General features: G+C 33.6%; 1 protein-coding gene across 3 annotated transcripts in view; it reads left to right on the top strand.

The window, feature by feature from the left end:
- The window catches only part of LOC106667137, a 247456-nt gene that overhangs the window by 225419 nt on the left and 9684 nt on the right, over positions 1 to 12353 (top strand). For all 3 annotated transcript variants that reach the window (XM_024227267.1, XM_014394863.2, XM_024227266.1), the window contains exon 4: positions 9052 to 10506. In XM_024227267.1, the coding sequence (XP_024083035.1) occupies positions 9110 to 10506 (1397 nt within the window). In that variant the 5' untranslated portion in view covers positions 9052 to 9109. The remainder of the gene's footprint in view (positions 1 to 9051; positions 10507 to 12353) is intronic.

Here is a 12353-nt window from a genome sequence, read left to right as displayed (position 1 = left end):
AGCAAAGAACTAGTTCATTAGAGTTGCACCCACGGCTCACCTCTTCCAACTCCATATGAATAAAATACAACCATTGGTTAACGCAGTTTTCAATTAGGCCTTTCATTAAAATGAGAATCATTCCTTTACATTTAATTGAAATCTTTAATTAAAAATGAAAGCGTTAAATTGATACGTTTCTAAAAAATTGCGATGAAATTATTAATTATTAACATGTCGTTCTCTTCCTGATGAAATGCATTACATCATACCCAAATGCATTCATCATACCCAAAAATGGTATAATTTAAAAACAGAAATTCTTAAGTCTACGACTTTGAATCAAATTCACTCGGATTTTAAAAGTTTCTATTTAGAGGGCTAAATGTGTCCAATCAACAGCGTCATTAACGAATTAACGCGAATGTTCATTTACGGCGCTGAATACAATTACGCACGACTTGGCAGTTAAGCCGAACTGTATATCTTGGTCTTCTTAGTTGACAAATGCGATAATAGCTTCTCACAAGATAATCCGTCTTGTTCACTAAGAATAATTTGCCTCTTATTTTTCTCAAATTAATTGTTCGGTCTTATTATAATTTAATAAATCTGTTTAATGATTATTAATATTAATTGTTGTGAACAAAAAAGGCAATAATTAACTCCAGAATAGAACACATTTAATGCTTGTTACGATAAAAATTTTCGCAGAGCTGTATGAAGTGCCAGGCTCCATGCTTAAATCTGTGCAATATTAGCTGAATACGTTGCTGAAAATCGATTAAAAAGTGCGCAGATGTATATGTTATCAGACAGCCAAGCTACTGTCTTAAACTCCTCTAAGTTCAACTCGAAGTCCGTGAAAGCTTAACCTTTTTCCAACACCTAGAAAAACGTACTCATGTAACTTTGTAACTCTGATGTGGTGACAAACTCGCAAACCAGGGCAAAGGTTAAACCCTTTGGACCGAACCTAAAATTATCATGTTCTAAAACATGCTAAAAGCATAACAAAAGAACACAGAAAGAAATAACCAAACACTGAATGAATTCACCCGGTACGAAACAATCAGTTGCTCAGTAAAAAAGGAAAACGTAAACAGAATAAGCCGTCTCAGTAAGGAAGAAACAAAAATATCGGAACATGTTCTATGTGCCTGGAAACCGTTGACCCCAGAAAGTGCTGAAGTACGTTAAGGGGAAAGCAATTTTCAATAAAAAAGATCAATTCCACGATAGATCTTTTAGGTTGAAGTCGAAGTATGGGAGAATATACTTAACAGCAATCCCAACGATACAAAAATCTGGATTCCAACTACTCATTAAAGAAGGGCGGTAGAAAAAAATAAAAGGCACATGCTATTAAATAAATAATAATAATTATTATTTTCGGCGCCAGTCCGGTTACAAGGCAATGTATCTACGATTTCCGCTATCTTGAACGTTCTGTCCCTTCATTACTTCCAGTTTCCAAACCCAAGAGAAAAGGGGAAAAGTAAAATTGGTCAAACTCACCCAGATCTGCTGTAAACCTTAGGGAGGGTTTGGAAATCTAGGTGAAGCGATATCCCCCGATATCGCGATAAAAGAAGGGCGATAATAATCATACACTTTGCATGTAATACAAAATAAAATTGGCACTTTAATTATACAGCAGAAACTAAAACTAATTTCTCTAAGCAAAAACACAAAACGTTAACTTAAACTAGGAATAAAATCAATAGAAATTTTTCTCTATGACTTTAAAGCTATGATATTATGTGGAAAATCAATCAAGTTTTCTATATGTGTTGGAGTGTAAGGATTTAAAACATAGCTTCTTATTGGCAAACCGGCGGAATTTCCCTCGTTTCTTCTTCTAAGCACTGTTAAATTTTTAATCATAATAATACACATAAATCATTTACACTTGTAAAGAAAACAAATTTCTATAAGTATAACATAAGTATGTTTGTATTTTCGAACTCCCTACATAACATATAAGTATATATACATTTTAAAACGAAACCTGCAACAATCGTAACCCATTAAACGGAAATACAACAGACCACCGAAGTTGGTGAAATATCGAAATGCGTCTGACAATCAAAACCAGCGAGCATAAACGAACCAGGATGATCGGTCATTCTTTAACAAAATTATCTACAACGCGATCAAGATATTGCCTCTTTTCCGTCCATGATAGAGATATTTCTGGAGAAAGACTTTTGCCGAGAATACATGTTGAATTTTATATGTGCCCGATTCAACAAGAAAGAGTTGCGTTAGGCGCTAAGATTGTAATTTTAGATTTTAATCTGTATGAACGTCATTAGCAACTACAAAATGCTTTTAAACAATAAATCATAACTTCCTATGTTTTGTGAATATAAAAACAGTTAGTGAGAAAATTATCGAACTTTTTGCCTGTCGCCACTTTTAACAGATCTGTTTAAATAAATCATTTATTTCTTTAGAAATTTAATTATTGTCTATAAAATAAAAACATACAAATTGTTAATTAATAATTAAACTTAAACTAAAGGAAAACCTTTCAATTAATTAATCTGTATTTAAGGTATTGGTTGAGATAAAAAAGTCAGTGTCACGAGCGGGATTCGAACCCACGACCTTCGCTACGCTGCTCTACCACTTGAGCTATCGTGATTTCGATCCACGCAAACACCAACTCCCCATCTCAACGTACAACCTTTCGAATTTTCCCTCTTTTTGCCATTTTTCAAATGTCGTGTAATCTATTTGATTCAAAAGGAAAACTTAGAACTTTGATTCCTCTCTTTTACGTACTCATAAATTTAGTTCAGACACTTTATAACCATATATCAATTATTCAGCAGATTTACGACTAAAAGCTTCAAACTTGAATTTACAATATAACTTTAAATTATCAATTTTCATTATGTCTTTTTTTAAGCCTGTTTTGAAAGTTACAAATAAAATTCATAACTTTAACGTAGTTTTGGCATCTTTTATGTTAGAAGTATGCGGGATGTTTTTCTTCGTTTTGTAAATTTTAACATAATGGGCAAATAAAAAATAAAAATTTTATAATTATATTTTCTCCAAACCAAATCGATCTAAAATCATTTCTTTCTTAGGTCGTTTCCAAAAGTTAATAATTATTTACCAATAAACATCACCAGTTAAATATTTCATTCAAGAGAAGATGATTATGTGGGAAATGGTGTCAAGGGAGGGTGTTGTGATCTCATGAATGAGGGGTTAATTGTATCGGTCGGGTTGCCATTAGGGGGAGGGGGCTATAATTCACCGAATACAACATTCTCCGCCTTCTCACGGATCCCATGCTAACAGTGCACACAATAATGTGATAAAATATACTATTTACATCTACACATTGTTATACTCAGTGTAAAATAAAGAGATTTAAATATATGTATGCAAAAATAAATACAATAGCTGGATGTTAAACGTTAAAAAACAAACTCTGCGATAAAAGAAAGGGTGTTAAAAATTGTCTATCTTCGTTTTCTATTTCGTTTTATTGTTGCATCGCCGTTCTTCAGCAAAAAGAAAGCGCCTAGAAGCTAGAGAGGCCTACCACCACGGATTTCTATGGGTTAACAGTGGTAGTACCTATTAGTTAACTGTAGAATATACATTGTATTTGCTACGTGTGGTGATTTGAAAATGTAGGAGCTGTACCTTCCTGGACAATAGTTCTCGAATATTGTGGTACCTGTTCTGTTTTTGGGGATTATCCATCATTTGTTGTTACTGCGTGTCTCCTTTTATTACCAGTTAGGTTTGGTGTGAAGGTTGATGGACGAATACGAAGCTCTCATCGAATGAACAGCATGTATTATGTGATGACCATTACTCCAAGAATGTAACTAGTGAATGAGCTATATGGTTACTTTATAACTAAAACATGTTCATGGTTAGAATCACCTAGCTCTCGCAAGTTCTAATTATATATAAATGATTATAGATATGGTGAATTTAAAAGATATAAAAACACTCAGTTCCTTCATTATAACTTTGAAACTATTTCTAAGTATTTAAACATTTAACAAATATTAACATCTACTTATAATATTCGAAAAGCGATTAATTATGGCTATAATCAAAATAAATGGCAGGGTGATAGATCTCATCCACTCTTCTGAGCAAAACTCATAAATTTAATAAACTCAGACCGAAAGTTCGAATGGTTCTGGTGAAGGCTTTACTTTTAATAAACCATTCATCAAGGCCTATTATCTCAGATAATACAGAAATACAAAAGTTTATTATGTGGTTCTGAGCGTTGTGAAACATCTTTCCAAATAGATATCAAATCTTGAGAAATGGCTTGAATGTAAAGTTAAAGTGATTATGGTTTAGGACAGAGTCTTGAGAAAATTCTGTCGCCCATACATCATATTTTCGAATAGGGGTTATTGATTGAACTTGAAAGGTCTCTCGGTTAAGGAGGTCATTATGTCGAATAGATACCCTGTATGATTTTATTAAGTTTGTACATTATATATATAANCTGTATATATAGTGTTCGGCTACTCGTGTTACAAAATTTGCCAGAAGATGTACGTTCTAAAAGTCCTAACTATGGTCCGAATCTCAACAGGTTTGGAGTTATTTCACTTTTTCTTATTTTTCAAGATTTCACGACTTTGCTGCAAATAAACAATGATAACACGAAAACTGAAAGGTTTTAGTCAAATCCGTCGATACCATTGAAAACCACATTAAATTTCCTATAAGATGTGATCGATGCCAAACTTGTAAACGTTCGTGAAATAAGTGTTTTATTTAATTTAACTATGGTGATTCTAAACTACTATTTCCAAACATACAGACCAGCAAATCTCAGCAAACGTACTCCATTGAATATCCTTTTAGTTGTTCAATTGTTTTTTAAATTACTTTTTCAAAGATGAAGAAATTGATGAAGAAAAGGAAAAAACCGTGGTTAAAAGATTGGTAAGGTGGAAAGATTAATAATAATAAAAACTAAAAAAAGGGAATTTTAAATGAATTTATTAAACGTTTTTTAATTTTGATTCGAAATGCTCTCCACCCTCCGCAATTTTCGACGCGCTGCCGTTGAGTTTTGGAGTTATCATTGTTTATTTGAAACGAGGTCAAATCTTAAAAAATCATAAAAAGTGGAATAACTCCGAAACTGCTTAGATTTGGACCTTACTTATTTAGTACTTTTTGGTTCCATTTTGAATGTAGAATATACGGGCAAAGTTTGCAATACGAGTAGTTGAACACCCTGTATAAAAAAAATATGTGGGTTATCATTTTCGTCCCGTTCCCAACGTTCACACTATGGCCAGAACTGCACTCAAAAAGCACATGTTACGAAATACCAGCCAACGCTGTCATTAAATATGAGGAATAAAGAACGAGGTCTCGAGGCCATCGTCGTTTCTACTGACATGCTTGTCCTTAGTATGTACAAAGTATAGAGAACTTTTGGAAACGACATCGGATCAGTTTGTTTAGAAAAAGAATGAGTAGGTCGTTACGGATAGTTCACTTAGTGACATTTTAATATGCTTATACAATTTATCTGAGAACTTTTGTGTTAAAGGATTGGATGCGGCAAATATGGGATGGTTTGGCTGAACCTTACAGTCCTACTACTATGGCCAAAATGTTCACAGTCATGTCTTGTATAGAGTTAGTTGAGTCTGTACAGTCAAAACATATTTTTGTCTTAAAAGTCTTTGTAGTTGTTCAAGTCTTCTGTTACGTAATTGTCTCTTCTGTGGGGATTCCATTTCAAGCTGCTGTCTAGATATTATCCTAAGCATCTGATCCTGATTTTAATTTAAGTCGGTAGTTATAAGTTATTAATGTGTAGTGATGTGAAAACGTTTTTACAATGTAAATATACATATGTATATTTTTTTCATACAAACTTGTCCTCAGTTAAGAGTTGAAGGAACTGCCCCAGCTGACTCTGCATTACGAGTTCATACAAACCCGGCGCTAATCTTAAACAGCGCGTATTTCTCCCCGTTTTTCGGACGTACGACATCCTTCTGACTTTTCTGTTCTGTAATCTTCTCTGTATGTTTTAAAGTAAATAAATCTTTTTTTTAACGGCCTTTGGTGTTCCAAACTTATAACTCTCGACGTTTTCTATCAGTTTTTGATAAGCTCAAGGTGATTTTGGATACTTACGGTTGCTTAGATGGTATTCCAGTTAGAAAACGCATAGACGATAACGATGAAGGTGAATTGTGGTCAGCACTATAAATGGTGTACCTAGAATGCTCCCTTGTGAAACGCCGGCATATATTGGTCTAATATATGAATCCTCCTTGCCAAACCTCACTGCATTAGCAGTTATTTAACGTAATAAGAAATGGGTAGAAAACTGAAAACTTTATAGGGTTAAACAAGAAGCCTAGGTGCCAGGCCCAAACAAAAGATCTACATATCCATACATCCAAAGAGTCAGATACACTCTCAAGCAATACTCTTCGTACTCTAGAGCGTCGAATAAAAGGTTAATAATTTTGAAAACTAACTCAATCTTGGAATGATAAGGAAAGAAGCCAAAATAATGAGAAGGAATGATTTCGATTGAATCTGTTTTAAAAAGAGTCTTAAGGAATTCTAAAATTAAATCGAACACACTCGTATTTATGATAATAGTTAATTATTGACTTTAGTGTATTCATATTAAAAATCTAGCGATATATCATTTTCGTCTAGGAAATATATTAATTATTTTTAATTGACGCTTCAAACAGCGTTTTAATTGGGAGGAGACCAAGTTTCTAAGCTTCAATTTTATTTTTTGTTTGTTGCTGTAAGTTTCTTAATACGAAGGAAGTACTCCATGGAAGTAGGAAAAGCTCAAAAGGAATATTTTTGTGTTTTGGCACAAATCTCTTGACAATAAATATTAATGTGGCATGTTAATTATATAATTAAAATTTCCTCACTTTCAGAACCAATGTTGCTATTCATTGTAACATATAGCATTTCTGTTTCTCAATCATGCGTCATTCTCTTTCTTGTTATATTTGAAATGTTAGGGCGAAGATTAACACTCTTCCGTCGAGAAAGTTCCTTCCGAAGTTTCCCAGTGAACTCATGTGTAACTGACTTTGAAGTCGATGTTAGTCATGTTCAATTGATTCGTGCCGATAGAACAAGAAGGGAGAACTTCCTCATATGCTATCGAACCTCACCTTACGGAACCATACTTCATACAATTTCGAATCTATTTTCCCTATAGATGTTATACGCAAATATTATTTAATTAAAACAATGTCATCACTGAATCACTTCAATATGTTAGTTTCATTGTATTTTATTGTGTGACTGATAGTCAATGATTATTCGGAGGTCGTGAAATGGGGTCTGGTGTGACGTAGGTTTTAGAAAAACATTTTCTTTATCGTGCCAACGTTTCGATTTTTATTGAGATCATCTTCAGGGCCTGGGATTTATAAACATTGTTCAAGTTTTAGAAATACATAGGAAATAACAATAATAATAAAAATAATAATGAATTTATACAATGCAAAAAAATTTTTGATTAAAAAAATGAATTTATACAATGCTAGAAAATGTAGATTAAAAAAATGAATTTATACATTGATAGAAAATTTAAGATTCAAAAAAATTAATTTATACAATGCTTTGAATCTAAAATTTTCTAGCATTGTATAAATTCAATTTTTTAAATCTTACATTGTTCAAATTTTAGAAATACATGTAGGAAATAATAATAAAAATAATAAAGAATTTATACAATGCTAAAAAAAATTTTGATTAAAAAAATGCATTTATACAATGCTAGAAAATGTAGATTAAAATAAAAATTAATAATAATAATAAATTTATGCAATGCTAAAAAATTTAGATTAAAAGAAATGAATTTATACAATGCTAGAAAATTTAAGATTCAAAAAAATCAATTTATACAATGCTATAAATTTAAAATTTTCTAGCAATGCATAAATTCAATTTTTTTAATCGAAAATTGTTTAGCATTGTATAAATTCATTATTATTATTAATTTTTTTAATCTAAATTTTCTAGCGTTGTATAAATTCATTTTTTCACATCCTACATATATCTGTAAAATTTAAACAATGTTTATAAATCCCAGGCCCTGAAGATGGTTCAATAAAGATCGAAACGTTAGAACGATAAAGAAAATATATCAATTACTTAAGGTTTTTAGTTAAGATAAAAAAGTTAATGGCACGAGCCCATCTGGGGTTGAGATGGGAAGTTGATGTCCGAGTGGATCGAGGTCACGATATCTCAAGTGGTAGAGCAGCAGCTTATCTAGCCGAAGATCGTGGGTTCGAATCCCGCTCGTGCCATTGACTTTTTTATCTCAACTAAAAACTTTAATTAATTGTGACATATTAATTGGTCAAGCGGACCACGAAATTAGTGATGATAAAGAAAGTGTTTTTCTAAAACCTACTTCACACCAAACTGCATCTCACGATCTCCAAATAATTATTTCATTGTTTTAAGAATGTTAATAAAGTAAAAGAAAAGGTTGAATAAAATGGTTTGGATGAAAACTGTAAATTTCAGTTTAATTATTAGTATCGTGACGATAACGCGAGAATTTCGCCTTGAAATGATTTCGTTGCAAATCACACCAATTAATTATATAGCCTTAACAATTTATGTTAATAAGATCACGCGGCAAATAAAACCGAATAAAAAGCGGAAGAATTTTCTCGTTTGAGAAACGTTACAAAATTGATAATAATTTATAATTACAAGGCTTAAGACCAAGCTGAGACGGAAAGTAATGCAATAATAAATCTTCGTTGTTAGTACCGCAGTACAACATCCGCTAAATGTTGTTTTTTCGTTCCTCGTTACACTTTTGACCCTATTCCTATAAATGACTACATTTGTATTCTCGGATCGTTACAGCGTTACACTTGTTTTACTCCGGAACAGTTGTATGAATTTTGAATAACAATTGTAATGCGGTATAATGCTATAAATAGACGTTCGCGTTCAAATCTAAATTTTCTTCTTTTATCGGTTCATGCAATTTATTTTTTTATGCGAAATTTCTAATAAGGTTTTAATTTGTTGCAGGTTGTTGTGGTTGCTTTATCGTGATGGTTCTCTTACCGGAAAATGAGTAAGTCACGCTATGCTCGTGGAAATCCTGGTGATTCTGGTTGTACTGCCGCGGATACCCGGCGACTGCCCTCCACAGTGCGAGTGCAAATGGAAAAACGGGAAGGAATCCGTCATTTGCGTCAACGGAAACCTGACGAGAATCCCAGGCCAGTTGGAGGCTGGTACCCAGCTTTTAGATCTTACTGGAAACATTTTGATATCTATTGCCAAGGACGCGTTCAAAAACGCCGGACTTCTGAATCTGCAAAAAATCTACATCGCGAAGTGTCGCATAAGGACGATGGACAAATACGCCTTTCGTAAAATTATCAACCTCGTCGAGTTGGATTTGAGTTACAATTCTCTCAACACCGTTCCTTCACACATATTCGATTCTATTTCCAAACTGAGAGAACTGAAACTCAACGGCAATCCGATTCAAAAGATAGGTAACGATGCATTTTCAAGCGTGCCTCTCGTCAAATTGGAGATATCCGATTGCAAACTGGCCAGCTTGGATCCAAACGCTTTTGCCGGGCTGGAAAACTCGTTAGAATGGTTGAAAGTAGATCGGAATCGGTTGAAAGAAATTCAACCGACGACTTTGACGAGCCTTTTGAGCCTCCATGGTCTGGAATTGTCATCTAACCCGTGGAACTGTTCTTGCGTTTTAAGACCACTCCGGCAATGGATGCTGAATAATAACATTCCCACATCAGTCCCTCCCCTCTGTAAATATCCATCTCGCATAGAATCTAAATCTTGGGATAAACTGTCTGTCGACGAGTTCGCATGCAGCCCCGACATATCCCCAGTTCGGCCTAGTGTCAAAACGGAAGAAGGTACAAACGTGTCTCTGTCGTGCACAGTTACCGGCAACCCGTTGCCATCGGTGAAGTGGGTCTGGAAAAACAAGCCGCTCGACAACTCGTCCGCTCACGCCAACAACAAAAAAGTATACACGCTACGCTTAGTGAACAAGAAAAGCACGTTGATCGTACACTCGACGGAAAGTTCAGACGCCGGTGTCTATTTTTGTGTCGCCACGAACAAAGCTGGGAGAGTCGAGGGGAATGTCACACTTTCGGTGACGAAAAAGATTCCCGAGACGAAAATCAGCGGAAAAATGTTATTTGGCTGTTCGGTGGTCGGGTTTCTGCTCCTCGTCGCGACCTGCCTCCTCCTCTGTCTTCTCGGGCAGCCGAGAAAAGAAAGCAGAGCTACGAAAGCGGAGAGCTACGAGAAAATCGAAATGGACAAAAAAGGAGATTGCATCAATGATATATCGGTTTCGAACAAAATACATCCGACCATGGGCGAATACAGAAGCATCCCGACGTTCGAACAAGGAGAGGGTGACGACGAAAATGGAAGTCCAAACAGTAACCACTCAGATGCTCCCCGTCCAGCAAACAGGCAAACGACAAGGTAACACATGTGAATTATTGCCAAAGTATACAGGAATTGATAAATTTCATATTATTTGGTTTCATAAACACTACTTTTATAGCATATACATAAATCGTACTTTACAAATAACAAAAACAGTATGATTTATAAAAATTATGAAAATCTAAAACCAAACCAATAATTTTTTTTAAGTAATATAATTGAAAACTACATTAAAGTAAGTAACAAGGGCTGAATGAATATATAAGTAAATTTCACAACCAGAACCTTATGGTTGCAGTACCAAGAGAAGCTAGTGACATTGGATCACCTTTTTTTGTGATACTATTTAAAAAATACTACAATTTTCAATGTTAGAAACGACCACTTTTTCACTCACAAACACTCAGGATCATGGTATGGTCTTGAAGAAAAATTTAGCTGTTACTGCCAAGCTTTCGACCTATTTTAAGGTCATCATCAGGCCCTATATTAATGATATAAAAACATATTTGTACAATTGATTTAATAATCAATATAACTATATAGAACTTACAAAAAATTTCAATTAATTATTATTTTTATCTAAGGTCTTGGTTGCGATGGAAAGTTCATAATATATAGTGTCATGAGTGGGATTCGTACCCACGACCTTCGACTCAATACGTAGCTGCTCTAACCTCTTGAGCTATCAGAACTTCGATCCACCCGGATACCAACTCCTCATCTCAACCTAAATACAACCTTTCGCATTTTCCCTCTTTTGCCATTTTTCATAGCTTACAAAACAATCTTAATTTTGTCTTCAGATTGGCATATTTTAGTTTTTAATATATGTTCTGCCGATAATCTTAAAATAGATAGAAAGCTTGGTAGTAACAAGTAATTCGCTTTTTTTTCTTCAAAACCATACCTTGATCCAGATTGCTCGCGAAAGAATATTACGCACATGTCCGGGCGTTCTTGCCAATGTGATTTACCAATTTACCAGAAATTGATTTTAAAAATTAAGTAATTTATATAGTTTTTTAATGCGTTTTTCTGCCGGTGGTACATTTATTTCAATGGTTATTATTACTGTTCTTGATTTCATCTAAATTCAAAGTTACAACAACCGTTGGAAAGCTGGAATAATCTAATTTCAAAACCGATAAAACGTCTAGATTTTATGCCATTCAAGTGAAAAAATAATGATTGAATCAACAAACATTTTTTTTATCTTCGGTTCTAATTTAGTTACGAAGCGATATTTGTACCATTGTGTATAGTTTATAAAATCCGAAACACCTGTAAGGCTTTCTCTATATCAACAGATTGGTATCAACATCAGTTATCCAAGTTAACACTATCATCAATCAAAGTTATCGCCATTTGTATCTTTTTCGAAAATAATGGAAGCCCAATCATTGTAAAAAAAACCTTTGAGGAAAAAATATTCATGGGTTTTGGGTAGCAAAACCAAAGGTGATATTTGTTTTTTGATAAACAAAATAGGTTAGCCTACTTGCTATAGTGCTAAAATTATGTATTTCAATATCTCCGATACCCATGCTAAGGCAAGGTGCCAAATGCAATTTTAACGTAATGGCCAAGCGACTTATCAGAGTTTGGTAAGAGGGTCAAAATATTTGTTTAGCAAAACACACAATTGATGTTCATTTTTGTACACCGCGAAAGCTTCTGAATGCTAATTTTTGAGATTTTTAAATTTTTTCACATTTAAATTGATTTATAATTTTTATGTAAAGTATTTTTCATATTGTTGACTTCATGTTAGCGTTGTAGACCGGGCACTGGTATTTTATTGTTTATTTCAAATTATACATTTTTTAACGTTCTAATAATTACAACATATTTATTTTAATCAAAACCAAATAAAAAAAGAT

This window comes from Cimex lectularius, unplaced genomic scaffold (genome assembly GCF_000648675.2).
Source record: "Cimex lectularius strain Harlan isolate CLEC.00 unplaced genomic scaffold, Clec_2.1 scaffold181, whole genome shotgun sequence".
Taxonomy (NCBI): Eukaryota; Metazoa; Arthropoda; class Insecta; order Hemiptera; family Cimicidae; genus Cimex; species Cimex lectularius.
This window is presented reverse-complemented; position numbering and strand designations above follow the sequence as displayed.